Source organism: Siniperca chuatsi, linkage group LG3 (genome assembly GCF_020085105.1).
Source record: "Siniperca chuatsi isolate FFG_IHB_CAS linkage group LG3, ASM2008510v1, whole genome shotgun sequence".
Lineage (NCBI taxonomy): Eukaryota > Metazoa > Chordata > Actinopteri > Centrarchiformes > Sinipercidae > Siniperca > Siniperca chuatsi.
The window spans coordinates 18,569,275-18,589,723 of record NC_058044.1 but is presented as its reverse complement, the minus strand read 5'-3'; the positions used below and the strand labels follow the sequence as shown (position 1 = coordinate 18,589,723).

Here is a 20,449-nt window from a genome sequence, read left to right as displayed (position 1 = left end):
CAGGTAGTGGTGACAGGTAAGGTTGCGGTTAAGAAATGAATGCAGTCACCTACGATCCTCACAAGTGTTTTATCGGAACACTTTAATCCAAACGTGTATATGCAGTAGACCCGTTAAACAAGGAGAACTTGAAATACATCCCTTAATTATAAGTGTTTAAAGTGTCATATTACATAGTTTGTATGCAATTTAATGAGTGTATTGTATTATAAAGACAGAATGACAAGACAATTTAGCTCTATAAATTGTAGATCACAAAGCTGCATGCAAAGCAATTGTTGTATCCTGCTGACTGCTGCTGGTGCACAAAATTCAGTCAGTGCTCTACATGTGCAAAGTATGTGTGTCAGTGTATGAGTGTGTGATATCAGAAAAAGGCACAATTTGGACCAAAAGCTAAACCAAAGAGCTATGCTGTACTTTCTTATCCCTGTGCACAGGTGTTACCAATCCTTGAGAGAGAGAAACCAGAAAGTAAAAAGAAAGCTAAATCCAAATATTGAAGAGTAATTAAGAGAAGCTGTCACACCAAGTGAGCAGGTGTGTGTGTGTATGTGTGTGTTTATTAGTCAATTTGCTGTTGGGCTGTCAACCACCTGTTCTGAACTTTAAGTGTTTGACAACTGCTTACAATATGTTTGCACAAAACACGCTCCTGCTTCACATCAAAACAAGGAAGTCGGCAGTAACCCACAGAAGTCAAACCAAAGTCACGAGTGTGCTTTGTTTTTAGCCCTACAACAGACAGTGTAATACAGTCCACTGGGGCTGCAACTCATGATTATTTTCGTTATTGATTTAGAAAACAGTGAAAAACTGTCCCTCACAATTTCCTAGAGCCTTCATATTTCTTGTTTTGTCCAACCAACAATCTAAAACCCAAAGATATTTAATGTACAATGATATGAAACAGAGAAAAGCAGAAAATGTTTTTGCATTTTTGCTTGATAATTGACTTAAAAAATTAATCGATTATCAAACTTTTTGCTTGATTAATTTTCTGTTGATTGACTAATGGTTTTAGGTCTACAGTCCACTGATTCAGCATTTGGAATGGTTCAGTCATGTTTACCTTGAATTATCATCACCATTAGTATTATAAGGGATTGCAAGAAGAGAAATTAGATTCATCTTCAAGGAAAAGCACAACACTGACTCAAATGTAGCAGCACAAACGCTAAACAACTCTGTCTGATTCATTGTTCAAATCCATCGTCTCACAGCCAAAGTGTGTTGTGCCTAACTTGATTGTCCTCTTTGAGTCATCAAACTCATGTCCAGTGAAAAGAAACGAAAGCACCTCACTGTCTTTCTTTAACAAAGTGCATTGTCTTTCTCTTAAGCGACTGTTTGTCAGCCCTCTTGCTGTTGTCCGTTGAATGGGGGCATTTCAGTGTGTCGTTAGTGGCAGACCCTCAGCAGGTGGTCAGGCCCCTGCCTGCCTCTTTTCAGCTGTTGCATGTGAATTTTGTAATTCAAATTTTGTATTCTGTGCTAACAATAACTAATTTAAACATTTAAGAATCAAGAGAGCTTCTGCGGAAGTACAGCACACGTTTAGAGACAATATTTGGCTTTGAAACTACAGAACATTAACTCAGTGACTGAGAAGACGTGATGTGTATTTGTGTAAAGATAATTATTTGTTTTGTCTAGAGATTATTCTGTCTTCTCTCTCAGTATCAAAGTGTTAAAAAGTATGGAAGGAATCACAGAGAAGAGTGACTGTTTTAGCTGCTGCAGATTAGCCTCCATTCATCTAGTACAGCTCAGTGCTGCATGCTAATCTAGTTATTCTAGTCCTGGTGTGCACACTGTGCACTGTCAAAGACACTTGGCTGAATGTCAATCTTGTTTAAGGTAACAAAATAAAAAAAGCAACTATATTCAACTATATGCCCATAAGCAAAATGATTTTAGTAGAAGACAAAAGTCTTGCAGGAACGTTTCGGGACCGGGACAATCAATAGAGAATTTCCTGCTCGGCTGAGGAGTAAATCTCATTATGTAATGTCCAGTGACAGACCAGGAGTAGTCAAAACGACTATAAAGACTGACGTCACATGTTGCTATTGTATCAATACAAATAAAGCTCACCTTGCCTTTCTCTTCTTCTTTAGAGTAATAATAGATTGTCTAAATTTCTCTAAAACTTTTTAAAAAGATGACACTGTCACAAAGACACATTTTTAACTGTCACAGTTTTTTGTTAATTGTTTACTTAAATATGATTTGTAACATCTAAATATTTCTAGTAGTAAAATACATTTCTTTAAATACAACATTCATTGCCAAGCTCTGTCATGTGTGTATTATGTCTGTGTGGTTGGTTCCAAACACAATGTGATTGTTATGATATAAATTTCTCCCTTTTCACTGAACTATGGCCTGAATAAACAGACTGGAATAACTTAAATTACACTTATAGAGCATAATGATTTCAGACGATTTTCAAATGACTGAATATTAATACTGATTATGTTAAATACACATGAAGGACCCTGAGCCCTTAATCATAACAGCCTACACTGTCAATTATCATTCACCTCAATCCTGACAGACAGCAAATCTGTTGTTCTCACATTTACGGTATTCCTCTATCTTTGTTTTTCGATCTATCTATACCTGGACATGCTAAATCTGTCCTGTTCCCTGCACACTTCTTTTGATCATGCTCTCTCTCTCTCTGTCACTCCCTCTCCTTCCAGCTACCCTGGCTTCCAATTAATCCCATTATCATCAGAGAGATGTTGAACCGCAACAGAGCCACCAGTGACTGAGGCAGGGAGAGACAAATGAGACAGAAAATGACAAGAAGGGATACTGGAAAGCAGACAGGGATGAGAAGAGAGCGAACGGAAGAGACAGGACAGTGTGATGACACTGACGCCAACAGCTGAGCAAGACAGACAGGGAAGCTGTGAGGCAGGGTCAACTGCATGTAACACACACACATTTCAAACACAAACTGGGGGACAATGGACTCTGCTGCTGAACTGCCCCCCCCCCCGTAACTCGCCAGTCTTCCCCCTTAACATATAAAGTATCTCTGCTTTCTTCATGTATTCGCCTTTCTTTCACTACACCCTCACATCTCTCTATTTAGTCTTTTCTCTGTTTTGTTCCCATTCTGTCAAGTAATATTTCATCACCCCCATTTTTCAACTGGTTACGGTGCAGTCTGGTTGCTTACCCCGTTCACTAGTGAGGGGAGTCCATGGTCAGCAGTCCAACTCTTTCCACCAGCCAAACCCTCATCCACTGAAGTCATCCACTTCACCAGGGCTAAGTCCGTTGTCTTGGCTCACACACTCACACACACACACACACACACACACCACACAGGTGTTCCCTTCAAAGGCAAGAGGAGGAGGAAGCGTTGGGATAGTCCAAAGGGTGAGTCCCCGTTAGTGGTATAATCCAAAGAGAGGCAGAGGAGCGTATCGTTCACTTTAAAACACTGCACCGGCTGTCTGGCTGCTACACCGACAGAGAGTGCAACTGCCTCTCTCTCTCTCTCTCTCTGTTACATACACACACACACACACACACACACACACACAAACACAAGCAAACACAAGTACAGACTCAGGACCTCACACCCTCGCACTCACACACTTCCCCTCTCTCGCTGACTGGTTCGCCGGCTGACTCGCATTCACACAGTGAGAGCTCAGATCAGGCAACAGTTGTTGAATTCATGGCCCCTCCTTCCCCCTCCTTCCCCCTTGTGGGTGGTTGCTTAGCAACTGGCTTCTGTGGGCGGGGCTTGTGAGAGTCCTCACATTGCTGCACACTCTGCTCTCGGCTGCCACCTACTCAGGCTATATTTGCATATCAAGCCCTGCCTGCCTCTCTGTCTGTCTCTGCTGTAGAAGAGGCCAGTGCCTGTGTGGGCTGTAAAGGGAGGTGATTGTTGTCACTTAAACTGAAACAGTTTGTCTTCAGTGATGCAGCAGATTCTGCAAGATGGGTCAAAAAGAAAAGACGTACTGGTGAGTCACAATAGGAAGGAGAAAAGGGGGGAGGAAGCATTAGAGAGAAGGAGAAAGGTGACGGCAAAGCAGCCAGAGGCATTCATTGTTCATTTCACTCAGCTAAAACTGTCACGAGTTCAGAAGATCACTTGTATCTGCAATGTGTCCTTTAAAAACAGGAAAAGACACCACCAAAGCTTAATAATTAATCATTACAGCTAAGAGCTGAAACAATTAGTCAATTAATCAATTAGTTGATCAACAGAATGAATTGGCAATTATTTAAATAATGGATTAATTGTTAACGTATTTTTTTAAGCAAAAATGCCAAAAAATATTTTGGTTCCAGCTTCTCCACAGAGAATATTTGTTGGTTTTCTTAATAAACTGAATATCTTCGGGTTTTGTACTGTTGGCCAGACACAACAAGTTATTAGCATTGAATATGCCATCTTGGGCTTTGCCATTTTATGGACAATTAACTGATTCATCGAGAACATAACAGATTAACGACGACAGATAAATCGAATTATAATAACCCCAATCCAATATCATATCATTATATACAGTATACTGTATCCTCTAGCTGTAACATAAACTCATTACAATCCAGTTTCTTCTCACCTCCCAAACAAGAGGACATATTGGTACTGTTATTGTTGGCTAATCCAATATAGGTGACTTACATGTTTGCATTTCAGTTGTAGGATCATATGATTAAAAGTTGAGAAAATCCTTAAATCTCTTATGAAATCTTTTCAAAAATGCATGGTGCTCAATACACGTGGAGCTGTTTTTCTTGGTCCCTGAAAAGTTGACATTTTACAGATACAATGTGTTGTATTGATGTGATAATTGAGGAATTGTGTACCAAAACTCTAAGTCTTCATATTTATAAGAGTTTATTATTGTTTTTTAAATTAACCAGAGAAACTAAGATAAATAACATATCAGTATTTTTATAATTTGATGTGCAGAATGGATGTATGGAAACCCCTCTAAAAAGCAAAACTATTTTTGCTATACTTCTTCCAAACAACTTTTTTCTACTATGTCATTTCTTATTTATATTTCTAAATACTTTCACAGAACTTAAGGTCTTACTGATGTGCCCTTAAGCATATAATTTATTTCTCAAAGAGTCTACACAAGCTTTAAATAAATGTAGGGAAATATTCTCTGAGTGGGCTTTCCATAACATTTACCATTATTTCTTTTTCAACTCTTATCTGAGCTCCGCAGGGCATTTCAATCCTTCTTTCAGCTGCCACTCCGTGCTTTACTCCTCACTTGTATCTTTTAAATTGCTCCTTTTCTAGCTGGATGCTGACCAGACTCTCTTATCAGAGTCAGGGATACAGAAAACAACTTTAAGTCAGCACTGAAGAGCCCGGACATCTTCTAATTAGAGCTCTTAAAAAGTAATTATCATGTTTGGTGGTGTCGGTCCTTACAGTCTCTAGTGGAGCTATTTTGTATTCAAAAGTCAACTTGTTGACTGTCTATCTTCTTAGCCCAGTGAAAAGGTGAATGTGGCCGGAGTTTACTGTATAGGCTCTAACATTATATGATCATAATTTCAACCAACTTTACACCCCCCATGGGCCACAACTGAAATGAGGACCAGAGTGCTGTACACTAATTGCAGATTGACAAAACAACAGTTTTAACTACAAGCCTATCTGCGTTTCTGTAAGTTATACATTTTCCACAAAGTCAACGAGATGACCTGGTTTCAGTTGTGCTGCACAAAGCAGTACAGGCAGCAGATAAAACAAAGAGATTACCAGTAGCAATTCTAAATCGGACATGCACTACTTGTGCTCCTTACAGTGGTGTGAAAAAGTGTTTGCCCCCTTCCTGATCATCAAACAAATTTAAATATTAGTCAAAGATAACACAAGTAAACACAAAATGCAGTTTTTAAATGAAGGTTGTTATTATTAAGGGGAAATAAAATCCAAACCTACATGACCCTGTGTGAAATAGTGATTGCCCCCTAAACCTAATAACTGGTTGGGCCACCCATAGCAGCAACAACTGCCATCAAGCATTTGCGATAACTTGCAAGTCTTTTACAGCGCTGTGGAGGAATTTTGGGCCACTCATCTTTGCAGAATTGTTGTAATTCAGCCACATTGGAGGGGTTTTCGAGCATGAACTTCCATTTTAATGTCATGCCACAGCATCTCAATAGGATTTAGGTCAGGACTTTGACTAGGCCACTCCAAAGTCTTCATTTTGTTCTTCTTCAGCCATTCAGAGACCCCAGAACAACATCCAAAGAAATGCAGGCCTCACTTGCCTCAGTTAAGGTCAGTGTTCACAACTCCACTATAAGAAAGAGACTGGGCAAAAATGGCCTGCATGGCAGAGTTCCAAGACGAAAACCACTGCTGAGCAAAAAGAACATTAAGGCTCGTCTCATTTTTGCCAGAAAACATCTTGATGATCCCCAAGACTTTAGGAAAAATACTCTGTGGACTGATGAGACAAAAGTTTAACTTCTTGGAAGGTGTGTGTCCCATTACATCTGGCGTAAAAGTAACACCGCATTTCAGAAAAAGAACATCATACCAACAGTAAAATATGGTGGTGGTAGTGTGATGGTCTGGGGCTGTTTTTTTGCCCAGTCTCTTTCTTATAATAATTATAATTTCTTATATTTGCTATATTTCTGCATTAGTTTGTGTATCTGACTGAACAAGCTGCTATTATGATCCACTCTCTCTAAATATTGTCATCTGAGAAGTTCCCTGACTCCCATATTGCTGTTGTTCTACTTGAAGGACCTGTTCCCCATGTTATGGAAACATAAATCACACACTCTACTGCCATCATAACAAATCCCCTCCGGTCTGTGTGCTACTTTAAACAAAAAGAGAAGGATGATAGCTTCTGTATGTTTTTTCTTTTTCACTGTATGATACTTTTTGTGTATTTATTGTTTAATTCTATCACCTCCTGTCTGTCTTTCCTCCACAGTATGTTTCACCCAAACATTAGATTTATCTACATGTATATTGTCAATTTAATTAACCTATGTTGTCAATAAGCGTGCTGCAGCCCGTGCGGTCACAGAGGCAAAAACTCAGGACTGGGAGAGGTTCGGAGAGGCCATGGAGGAGGACTATCGGTCGGCCTCAAAGAAATTCTGGCAAACCGTCCGACGGCTCAGGAGGGGGAAGCAGTGCTTCACCAACACCTTGTACGGTGCGGGTGGAGAGCTGTTGACCTCGACTGGGGATGTTGTCGGACGGTGGAAGGAATACTTTGAGGATCTCCTCAATCCCGCTGTCACGTCTTCCGAAGAGGAAGCGGAGGCTGGGGACCGGAGGCGGACTCATCCATCACCCTGGCCGAAGTCACTGAGGTTGTTGGCAAGCTCCTTGGTGGCAAGGCTTCGGGGGTGGATGAGATCCGTCCTGAGTATCTTAAGTCTCTGGATGTTGTGGGACTGTCTTGGCTGACACGTCTCTGCAACATCGCGTGGCGGTCTGGGACAGTGCCTCTGGACTGGCAGACCGGGGTGGTGGTCCCTCTGTATAAGAAGGGGACCGGAGGGTGTGTTCCAATCACAGAGGGATCACACTTCTCAGCCTCCCGGTAAGGTCTATTCCAGGGTACTGGAGAGGAGAATTCGTCCGATAGTCGAACCTCGGATTCAGGAGGAGCAGAGTGGTTTTTCGTCCCCGGTCGTGGAACACTGGACCAGCTCTATACTCTCCATCGGGTGCTCGAGGGTTCATGGGAGTTTGCCCAACCAGTCCACATGTGCTTTGTGGATCTGGAGAAGGCATTCGACCGTGTGCCCCGGGCGCTTTGTGGGAGTGCTCTGGGAGTATGGGGTCCGGGCCCTTTGCTAAGGGCTGTCCGGTCCCTGTATAACCGGAGCAGGAGCTGTGTTCGCATTGCCGGCAGTAAGTCAGACCTGTTCCCGGTGCATGTTGGACTCCGCCAGGGCTGCCCTTTGTCACCGGTTCTGTTCATAATTTATATGGACAGAATTTCTAGGCGCAGTCAGGGGCGGAGGGTGTCCGGTTTGGGAACCACAGGATCTCATCTCTGCTGTTTGCAGATGATGTCGTTCTGATGGCTTCTTCAAACCAGGACCTGCAGCATGCACTGGGACGGTTTGCAGCCGAGTGTGAAGCAGCTGGGATGAGAATCAGCTCTTCCAAATCTGAGGCCATGGTTCTTGACCGGAAAAAGGTGGTTTGCTCTCTTCGCGTGGGTGGGGAGTCCTTGCCCCAAGTGGAGGAGTTTAAGTATCTCGGGGTCTTGTTCACGAGTGAGGGACGGATGGAGCGTGAGATTGACAGGCGGATCGGTGCAGCGTCTGCAGTGATGCGGGCGCTGTATCGGACCGTTGTGGTAAAGAAGGAGCTGAGTCGAAAGACAAAGCTCTCGATTTACCGGTCAATCTACGCTCCTGCCCTCACCTATGGTCATGAGCTTTGGGTAGTGACCGAAAGGACAAGATCGCGGATACAAGCGGCCGAAATGGGCTTCCTCCGCCGAGTGGCTGGGCGCTCCCTTAGAGATAGGGTGAGGAGCTCAGTCACACGGGGGGAGCTCGGAGTAGAGCCGCTGCTCCTCCACGTCGAGAGGAGCCAGCTGAGGTGGCTAGGGCATCTGATCCGGATGCCTCCTGGACGCCTCCCTCGGGAGGTGTTCTGGGCATGTCCCACCGGGAGGCGGCCCCGGGGAAGACCCAGGACACGCTGGAGGGACTATGTCTCTCGGCTTGCCTGGGAACGCCTCGGGATCCCCCCGGAGGAGCTGGAGGTAGTGTCTGGGGCGAAGGAAGTCTGGGAGTCCCTGCTTAGACTGCTGCCCCCGCGACCCGGCCCCGGATAAGCGGAAGAAGATGGATGGATGGATGGATGGATGGATGTTGTCAATATAATGATGAAAAAATCTCATACTTTCTGGGTATATGGATGTCAGTTTGTATGGTGTTAGCTCAGGTTTCACAACTTCATGTCTGGACACAGCAGCCCCTGGCAAGAGCTGATGGCAGCTGAGCCAAAACTTAATCCTGCTAAAATTACAAGGAAATGTCAGTGAACTTATTACCTTCTTGTTATCGCTCTCTCTTCTGCCTGTTGACATATTTTCAGTGTTAATTTCATGACTCATGCTGTGAATGCTGGCCAATCTCTGCGTCTCATATAGTATGTGTCAGAGAGCCATAGCTGCTTGAGTCCTGATGCTTGATGTGAGTCTCTTATGCTGTTGGAGTGATGAGAAAAAGAGGGAGAGGTGGTGAGATGAAGAGGAGGAAATAGATATGATCCCAGCTGAGGGAGCCAAATAAAACCTAATTATGTGGAAAGGAATGCACCCTTCCTACAGTCTCCTTTCTCTCTCGCTCTCTTTCTTCTCAACTTCTCAAAGATGTTGGCAGTGGCTCAACCAATGGCCTGTGGTTATTTGTTTATATGCAATTTGTTAGAGGGCTGGCCCCTTCCCCCTTTTCAAAGAAACCATTTACAATTCTATTCATGTCTACCTGCCTCATTCAGACGGCAACACATAGTTATGGACCAAGGGCTTGGTTTTCACTACGTGCCTTCACAAAGTGTTAACACAGTTATGTTAATGCTATTCAGAGAGGGCAAAACATTATTACATTAGTTTCTGTAATGGTATGCAATAGAGAGAAGGGAGGTGCAGTGATGAGGGTAGGTGGCAATGAGGAGGTGGTGGTTGAGAAATCTGCATTATACCTCTCATAGATGAATGGACACAGGGCTAAAGCAAACACATACATACCTTCAGACACACACCATTAAGTGCACATACAGTAGTATTAAAAAAAACAAACCTGACAAATGTGCGTTGCAGAGTTCAGCTGAAACAGCTCTGTGGGGATTCTCAACCAGCTGCTGGGGTTCGCAATGCAGCAAGACGAATGATAGAGAGGAAGAGGGTGGGGGTAGAGATGGATAGAGCAAGAGTGGGGGAGGCCCCGCAGAATAAGAGAAGGAAAGGAGAGCAGAAGAAGCTTAAAAGAAATAAACGAGGCAAGTATACGCTTCTGGGGTTGGTAGGCTGCTTATTTGGGCCGAGTGCTGTGAATGCCAATAACTCTGCTGCCACTTCCTGTAGATATGCAGAGCTTTGGACAGAAAAATGTTCAGATACATCCACAGATTCACATGTGCTGTAAACATGCATTTATGTACTGCCACACATGTAATTCAAATTTTCCTTTGACAATGTTGTTATTCACTAGCAAATTTTAATTTCAGATCATTAGGCCAGCAGTTCTGCCATGTGTCCCTTAACTGCTTAGTCCCGCTAGCCTTGGATATTCAGTACTGCATGCTGCAGTTGATTCTCCAGCCTACTGAATTTCTTTGCCGCTCCTGCCCCTCATTCATTTCCATAACCCCAGTCTGAATCATGGCATGGACTGATCTGACTACTGGGCTGTGCCACATTCAAAGATTAAATTTTTTAAATAGTGTATAATTTCTGGCATAATTAATAACTACACATAATTTGAAATGTTGCACTTTAGCTGCCATAATTATCCTCTATCATTATACAGGGTTAGGGTTTGGGGGGAGTATATTTGAAGACGACATCTGTTACAGAGCCTAAGATCTGACAACATGCAAGCACCGAGTGCACAACTTTGTGAGATTCACTATATAATGACAATGTACGCAGTGGAGGCGGTGAGAGGAAGGGGTCAGATAGAGTGTGAGTGAGCAAGTGAGGGAAAGATTGAAAGGGCTGAAATCCGCAGTATCATTTCTGTTGCTATCTTGAGTTTGCCAGGCTTGACAGAAAAAGTGACACCATGAATAAATGAGTCTCAGTACATGTGATTGAAAAAAGATGAATTTGACAAGAGGAAAAGACACATGGGAGGGGGGGGGGGCACAAAAGTCAAATGAAGCAAATGACAGAGAAATACATCTATTCAATATGAAATTTAAATTTTGTTTCACTACATCAGGAAGCAATGCACACAGACTGTATAGACAAACACGACAGAGATATAAATTCACACTGACACACACTTTCACACATACGTACATATACAAAAGGATATGAAAAAAAAAATATATAACAGTCACAGGTATGACTTCTTATCATGAAAACCATCAATCTGTACTGTTCTATCCGGAAGTCATTCTCAATTGAGAATGACTTCCGGATGGGAGCCGAAACGTCTTGATTCTGAAAACAGTGTCCAGATGACTACGACTGAAACCTTTTCTACGATAGAACACTCCTGGACGAATGAGGGACTACACCGTCTTATCAATCTGTACTGTCAAACAAAAGGTATAAACAGTTATTTAGTGTCAACTTCCACATACTTATTCTTGCACCTAATCCATGCAACAATTTACACCATTGTGTGTAGACAGTACGACACATACTGTACAAAAGTAGCAAGCAAGAGAAGTATAGTATTGCATAGATGTATGCGATGTTATCTCCTGCTACTGCAGATCTAGTAAGAACAACAGATATTGCCTTTGAAATATGATCAATAGTCATAACAACAAGGTTTGATCAGCTTTCACAGAATTGTAGTCAAACTGAAATATAAGCAGTAACGTATCCAGTAACACAGAATATTTTGAAGGAATCCTGCAGGTCAAATATGTAAAGGATGTGCCACTTCCTACAGCAGGACACATCTATCTATTGGTGACTATATGGCTGTAATATGAGTAAACCAGGCTACTGGGTTAGTGTTGCCTGCAGGGAAACCCACATTCAGTTGTGGAGGTATTGATTACTATTCACATGGTGAGAATGCATCTGTTTACAGAAGGATACAATGTACTCTGACACAGTTATGAATGACAGACAAGTGTCCAGTATACAATAAGATTTAGACTCCACGCAGAGAAGATGGTATGTAAATCCACACACACACGCACACATACTGTGAGAGTATACACACATATATTTTCACAATTTTCCAGTCATCACGAGTACAAAACCCTGTTTGCCTGTAAGCCAACACCTTAAGGTCTATGACCAACAATAACTTCTCTTTTTTTTTCTTTCTTCTCCTATTTGTATTGCAGTTAAAAGTGCTTTCAGTAAAATGTGGCTCTCAAGTAACATCTAGGGGTGCCTGTAGCAAACTACAACAACAATCCTCATACACCTGCTAAGTTTTCTTGCAAATTTTATGTGGCGTTTTGACTTACAAATTTACATTTATACCAGCTGTTGGGTTACAGATAGAGTACATTAAGATAAGACTTTTGGCTGTATATCAGAACAATGTTTAGTGTAATGTCAACTAGCATGAAGGTATAGATAACAAATGGATGGATGGATGTGTCTATGTCTTCATTATGAGGCAAACTGACAGGGGTTATGAGTCAGTTAATCCATCCCTGTCCATTTCCTGACAAAATAGTTGTAAGACAAGGCAGAATGTAGGTGCTGTTGGATGTTTTAATTGTATAAAATATTAGCCAATGCAGTGTTGTGGTGAGCTGATGTTTGCTATGTTACAGCAATGACAAACCTAGATAATTGGCTTATATGGTAACTGTCTGATGCAAACTTTGCATCCATATTCAAGCTTTCTCCCTTTTTATAGCTATCCTTGTTGTCATGTGATGTCATGATCATGTTTCTCCTCTCCCTTAAAAAAAGAGTGAAAAAGAGATCACGGGTGAAAAGAGACGTAACCAACAAACAGAATCTTTTCTGTCAGTATGCTGAGCAGGTGACTGACAACAGATCAAAGCCTGATGATCAATACACGAACAGACCAGCCATCTATCAAATCACTAACAGACCACTGGGACAGCAAGTGACAGAGGAATCAATGAGGAAGTGAGGAAGATAAAGACAAGTCTGATTAAATACTGAGATAGGAAGGAGAGAGAGAGAGAGAGAGAGAGAGAGAGAGAGAGAGAGAGAGAGAGACGAACAGAAAGAGAAATACAATGGAAAGACTCGGGGTGATAAGCATTCAAGAAAAAAATCTGACCATTTTTTGTTTGTAAGTTACAACAAAGTTTTCTACAAAACTCTAACCATTATATCATAACCCTGGTGTATTTGCAGGTCAGAGCTAAAGACGAAGTGTTACAGAGCTTCAGTAGGATGTTCAGAGTTTAATGGAGGTTTTCACTTCCTCTTTTAAAGAGGTTACAGTGGGTAGGGAGGGCACTTGGTGTGAGCTGAACCGAAACAATGCAACTAGACAACGGCTGCTAATTAGCCTGACAGACAGGAGGGAAAACACTGAACCATGACAGGAGTTATTGACCAAGGTCATGGAATATTAATGCACTTTGCAAAGAGATGAACAAACACAAGAGATGCACACAAATCACACACACAGTGGACAAGGCATTTGAATTTAACGAGTGGGACCACTAGACAGATCAACTGTATTTTCAAAGCCTCAACTGTTCACAAACAAGTTTCTTTTATCCTAAATTGACACATTGATTCATTGGTAATTATACTTATATCACTGATCAGCATGAAGACTGCTGCCATTTTCACATCTTTGTAGTATTTTACAGCTGTTGCAAAGTGCCACAACAGATACATTGTACCAAAGCACAAGCATGCACTGTTGTAACAGAATACTGCACATGTAGCACTGGAACCAATACCAAGATTATTTGCCCTAAGATCACAACAGGACACCAGTGATAACCTGTTCAGCATATGATAAACTGTTACAGTATCTTAAAACCACAGTGTTTTATTTTGTAGTATTATTCCAGTTACACAAAAAGCAGTTCAGCAATGTTGTGGTTTAAAAACACCTGGGCGCTGACACAGGAAGTTGGCCATGGTAAACATTTAAACCAAGATGACTCCTTGCTTTTACTCACAGCTCTCGTTTATGTGGGAAAAGGATATGAGCCAGCTGTGAGGTTATAGTGCGTTTTTGTGCGTCACCCTATTATGACACTGTGGAGGATTATATTTTGCTGAAACACGAGTTGAAACACTTTGTGCAAGCTTAAACTTCCTTTATAGCTGTATTGTAACCCTGAGGTGGAGGCAACATTTATGTGTTAAATGTCCTTGTAAACTTGCTACATACGCTGTTCATCAGTCTGTCTCCTCACAGCTGGAACAAGTTGGCACTACAATGATGTTAAGTCACTTTCATCATTGATAGTAATGTAACAAAATATCACAATGATAATATCTGCAAAACGTGATGATACACATCCTGGAGCTGAAAGGAATCAGAATATATATAGAAGATTATCACATGTGCCGGACTGATCCGTCATAATTCCAGGAGGCCTTTTTTATTCAGCTGACAGCATTATTTAACTAAAAACTAATATTTAACCACTATTTTTCTATGAATATATTCATACTTCTTGAGTATGAAGAATGTGTGATTTCAGTTTGAAATATGTTTATAAATGGAAATGCTATATTTTCCTGCAGGGGATCAATTAAGTTTTTATCTCTTTTATCTTTTTGTATTTTCTTCAGCCAATATTTCAATTTCAGTAGTAAAGAACTGTGCTCATTTACATCATGTTGTTAAATATTATGTTAGTAAATACCCCACTAAATTCAAAACAATTCAGTCCCTTAAAGGTTTATGGTAATTTCCAGTCAGTTTGGTGGATCAACCCCATGTGTGATGCAATGCCATAACTCCCACTATGAGTGGGAGTGTGTATATCTGTGTTGTTTATGAAAGAGAGAGAGAATGAGGAGGCAATGATCCAGAACTGAGCTCCTGTGACAGCTTTTAAATTCAGTCCACACATCACAGGACAATTGTGTGACCTAATTAAACAAACAGAAAGAGAATAAAGGAGAAAAAAGACCAAAAGAAAATAAAGAAACAGAGAGGAAAGATGAGAGGAAGAAAGACAAAGTGATGCTGGATAAAAAAAGATGGGTGGACTGATCGAAAGCTAGTGAGGAAAACAAAGGAGAAAATGGGGATCCTCCCAATAAGGAGATCGTGGGTTCGTGGGATCGATTCCCGGACCAGACCAACATCACACAATCTCTCTGGGTGGAGTCTGCATGTCCTCCCCGTGTTACCGTGGGTTCTCTCCGGGTTCTCCGGCTTCCTCCCACCGTCCAAAGACATGCATGTGTAGGTTAATTGATAACTCTAAATTGCCCGTATTGAATGAATGTGAGAGTGAATGGTTGTCTGTCCTTGTCTGTGTCTGTGTTAGCCCTGCGACGAGTTGGCCACTGTCCAGGGTGTACCCTGCCTAAGGCCCAAAGTCACTGGGATAGGCTCCAGTCACCCGCGACCCCTAACGGGACCAAGCGGTAGAAAATGGATGGATGGATGGGGATCAAAGAAACAAAAAAATGCAAGGAGAAGGAGGGAGGGATCTAAAGAGCTGGTAGAGAAAATCAATGATTAAATCAGGCAAGGCCCAAATAAAACATGAGCAGCAGAGTAAAAAGAAAGTAAAGTAAGAAAATGGAAAGAGGGATGGTAACAGTGGTAATGAGGAGGGGTGCAGTGTTTTACACACTGGCCTTGAGCAACATAAGAAATGCTGGCTCAGATTTGGGGGCAGAGAGAGAGGGGTTGGGGGCAACAGTGCTGTAGCAAGCAATTCAGTTTATCTGCTTTGAAAAGCGGAAGACAGGGTCTGGACACTAATTATGGATAACAAGACAGACAGACGGACAGCAGAGCTTTGCCCAGACCTCCAGCACTAGTCAAGGGAGGTAACAGTGAAGAGGGATGACAGGAGAGAGATAGCAAATTAACGAGGGAGGAGACTGGGACAGAAAGTAAGATAGAGTTGATGAATGATTTTATTTAGACTCAGGGCACACAGATGACACAGGGATAATGTTTTTTTCCACTATCATAGAGACCTAGTAGTTGTACAATAGCCTGTCTGCAGCCCGTACATGAAAAAACAGTGGAAAAATCCACACAAGTAAAAGAGAGAGAGAAAAAAAACAACATTAGGATACCAAAGCCAGACTAAATGACAGAAAAAGTATCCTGTTGGTCACACTGATTCAGCCATCTGACACTCTCATGTAAGGCAACATTCAAAGGCACAGTGCAGTCTGTGCACATAACACAGTCACAACAGTTACACAGACTGAGAGGGTTATTAAGGTTTTTTTTTTGTGGAATTGCCTCTTAATACATATTGGTTTGGACATGCCATTAGCTTGCTAAATACAGAACAATCTCTCATTTCAACTTTTATGATGAAAAATTTGTGGGTTTTTGAGTGTACATGCACTGATAAGTATTGACATATGTGATTTGGTGTTTAATAGACATGTGTATGAAGAAATATGTCAGATCAATGTTTACGTAGATGCTCTGCATGCACGATCACTTTTCTGTGTTCTGCTGAGTACTGTGATGCTTCCCTTGTCATTCTTACATGCCACACTACGTGTTGTCTGTTCTGCACTCTGTTCTGTCTTACAGGGAAGGATGAAAGAGGCACCCAGGCAGAAAGAGAAGTTGTTCAGAAATTAACAGCTAAAAGTGAAGCCAAGGCAAAGTGTTAAGAGGGGTGTCATCAAAAATGGAAGGCCCAAAGGAGATCACCCACGCACGTACTATGATGGACAGTGAGGACACAACAGCTGCATAAGCACATTCAGTACTGTATAGACTTTCTTTATCCCAACAAGTCCTTCAAATTAAATGTCAAAATACATCATTATAATTAAAAACAGCACAAATTTGTCAGTGCAAATTTAAAACCCCAGCAGTGTTGTCACGACCCTACTGAAGTTTACTGTTGGGAAGCTGGTGAGGAATCCTTATCGACTGTTAGGTAATCCTTGCTGGTCTGTCTACACTGTCATCTGTATACACCTTCCCCAAGCAAATACAAGAAGGTCATTTCCAATTGGGCAGAAAAAGAAAAATTAAAGTAACAAAAGGCATGTTTTGTTTAAATGTACATTTTGGTCACTTGGAGTACATATTGGTTCTAAGGTACAATGGCATGTGCACAAAAGTTGACTTGCAGCAGGAAAGGATACCTTAATGTACTTAGATAAGCCTCACTGCCCCAGCAGCAAGTTGAGGCAATTCCATAATTGTACCTTTCTTAAGTTTCAATTAAGCTCTACTTTTCTCTGAGAGTGTACAATACAACTCCATTCTTTCCAAATGGCAAAACAGGATAGAGTGCAGAGAAAAGTAAACTTGCTGGACAAGGCAAGAGCAAAACAGAACACAACAAAAGCATGGCCCCACAAAGACAAGTTAAAGGTAGAAATGAGTTACCCTCTGACTGCCTGCACAGACTGAAGATCTGTTGTTGTGAGAACAGTCTTGCACTACAGAATTTATTAGCTTCCCTGTACGCAAGCACACAGAAATAAATGCAGGTATGCAAGCATACGTGTGTGTGTGTGTTAGTGTGTGTGTGTAAAAGCTCATGCTTCACGCTCTCCACCCAGATGCTCCTGGCAGGAGGTGACCTCTGTCCACTAACAGACGGTCTGGACCTGTGGCAACACACACACTCACACAGGGATAGAAAGAGAGACTCAAAGGCTGCTCAAAGTCAGTATAAGGTCACGCAAACTTACAGAACAACTAGTTCAAGAGGAATGGCAGAAATAACTACAATGAAACTACATCCTTCAGCTTCCTCTCTGACTCCCGCCTTGCTCATCACATTCATTACAGCTCTCTTCCAAATGCTAATTCTAAATCTCACAACACTGCCTCAAGCTTGAAATGTAACAAAACGTAATATTCTCATATCAGCAATATGAATGTTGCTATGAAAAGATTTAGTGGAGTCTTTAGTGGAGTTTGTAACTTGTTAAATATTGCAACTCTGTTCTGAATAACATAGAAGAAACAGCCCTGGGACACACACACACACACACATACACTACATCAACATGGTGGGATTGTCTGAGGTAATCAAACTCCAATGAAAAGCATCATTTATAAGAAAGTGGAAAGATAATTGCATGTGTTTCTATGTGTACTGATGCTCTGCAATCTGGCTTTCAGAGATTATGAGGGTGAAGGGAGAGAAAGAGAGTGGAAAGTGGAAAGATGTGGTGGTCGACAACACAGAAAGTAAGACAGTATTAAAGTAAAATAACATGGTTGAGAGGGAATATGTTAATGTATATGTACAACATATATGCATAAACATTAAACTGGGGAATTGAACAGCACAACAGAAATGAATGAGAGCCAGTTGTGTATAAGATTTATTGGCATTGCTAGTCAGTGAGATCATGGGAGAAAGGCATCCTTATGTGCATGTGTGTGCATGAGAGAGAGAGAGATGGAGAGAGAGAAAGAAAGAAAGAGGGAGAGAAACAGAGAGAAGGACGGTCTCAAGGTGAACGAGTGATGTTTCTGTTCATTAGCAGTCCTCCCTTATAGCTGGATAGTTACAGGATAATCATGTCTGCTTGGTGGCAGTATGTCCTTGAATGTCATTGGTGGGACTCTGCTGGGCCTTGTCTCTATTCCAGACTGTGTGTATGTTTGTGTGTGTGTGTGTGTTTGTATGTGTATGAAAGTCTTTCAAAACTTTAATTAACCAAACTAAGCCACACGCATTGGTGCCAAAAGCTGTGAGGCACCAATGCGTGTGCTCTTCCAAATCAACAAAATGTAATTCCCTTCCTTTCCAATCAGCCTATTGTGAATGCATTTCCAATCCTCTGAGAATTTGATGTATAACTGAGACAATAGTAACAGCAACGTAACAGCCATATTCTGCATTCAATATTTTTAATGGCATTGCTTTGGTAACTGGCAGTATGAAGCACCAAGAAAAGTGAGGACAGAAAAAGGAAGGAGACATGAAAATGGTCTTTGAACAGATTCAGTGTTGCAGCTACATGCATCTTGTCCCATTTTCACCAGGAAGATTCGCTGCATTTCTTTATTGATTCTATCCATTTATCCCTCTGTGCTTGAACAGAGTTAGAATGATTTTGCAACTCCACAATATTGGGTTGACAGGCTGCTTTTCTCAAGGGTATTTTGCAAACTTCTGCAGCACTGGGATCAATGGGTTAAAAATTTAGCATATTTTCCACACAGCTGCATTACAGTTGCAGTTTTTTCATGTGATCACACATTTTTCCAAATGCTGGAAATGCAAATAGACTCTGCGTTACAGAACTCAATTCAGCGTATAGAGACACAGATATATCCTACATCAGATAGCTTTAAATAATGCACAACTCAAAGGCAACATTGAAGAATAGTCTATATTATTACTAGGAGCTAAGATGCTCAAAATGAGACCGCAGGCTGCCTGCAAGTGAAATTTGAAACTTCAGACCTTTTAAATGTCATACAAAATGCAATAAAATCAAGTTTTTCAATTTAAATAACTGTGACAATACTGTAAAATCAACCAAAGATGAAAACAACTTAAGACAATATAGTGCACATACCGTTTCTCTCATTCTAACCTGTCACAAGAACCCCAAACATAGTAAAAAATCGCGATGAATAACATTAATATTAAAATGCATTGTTTAACTGCATTGTAGACTTTTAAGATATTCAGTTAACATAATTTAATGCTTTTTCAGGATCTACGAACACCATGTTTTGTTTTTTTGAGCAAGGCAGCCATGGTGCAGACCCCACACGCTTGTTTCTGGCTCTCCATGACCATATCATTCGTTCCTGTTTCCATCTGAATAGAAAAAGGCCAATGACTGATTTGGAAGCGAGGCCTGATGAGTGTCCCCTTCAATAATGGGCCATGTCACTCACAACTACAGGCCAAATGGCTCACCCATTAATAAATTAGATAAAGGTGCTACTTAGTTTATCTGATACAGTTGTTCTTCTGTTCTTTCTCTTCGTCCACCTCTTATCTTCTTTGTTTTCTCTGTTTGTTTTCCCTTTTGTCTGCATTCTTTCTGCTGCTCTTATCTCTTTCCAAACTCTCATTCCCTCACATCCATCAATTCACACTTGAGCCACTGCATCCCATCTATCTTTCCCTTTATGCCTAGTTCCTCTCCTCTAACAGCCTTGTCTTTTTCTCCCTTAATTGTTTCCCAGAGTCATTCTTTTTCTTTCTACATTACTACCCCATCATTTTCTCCCCACTTGCTCCGACAGAGGTAAACAAAGCTCACATAGTCTCACATAGTATTCACATGCACACTTGCTTTCCATAACCTCCTTTGGATGTACTTAAAGTCAATATACTATCAATATAATAAACAAATGCAATGAATACCAACTGATTTTGATCTAGGCTATATGTGCTACAGCTAGTTAATCCACATGCTATACTCCACCTACAGACCATGGCAGATACTACATTGTGCTGTGCTGAACCTTGCTGGGAAGCACAAGGATAAGGGTCGGGTGATGCACGAAAAAGAAGAAGTAGTTGTGGCAATTTGTTAGTTGTGTAACAAATTAAAACAAATGAGCTAAGTTCAAACGCAGCTCACTTTGTCACCTTCGTACATCTGGCCAATCACGGCGAGAAGTGGGTGTGAATGTCAGATTGTCG

At 41.4% G+C, this 20,449-nt stretch overlaps 1 protein-coding gene across 5 annotated transcripts in view; it reads right to left on the bottom strand.

Annotated features, from left to right (window-relative positions):
* Window positions 1–20,449, bottom strand: part of rab11fip4b (RAB11 family interacting protein 4 (class II) b) — a 61,268-nt gene that overhangs the window by 24,846 nt on the left and 15,973 nt on the right. Inside the window, exon 1 of one of the 5 annotated variants that reach the window (XM_044188996.1) lies at window positions 3,194–3,681. The exons of 3 other annotated variants lie outside the window; for them this stretch is intronic. In XM_044188996.1, coding sequence (XP_044044931.1) covers window positions 3,194–3,271 — 78 coding nt within the window. In that variant the 5' untranslated portion in view covers window positions 3,272–3,681. Of the gene's footprint in view, window positions 1–3,193; window positions 3,682–20,449 lie in introns of those variants that run through there. One more of the 5 variants, XM_044188998.1, reaches the window with a different exon arrangement.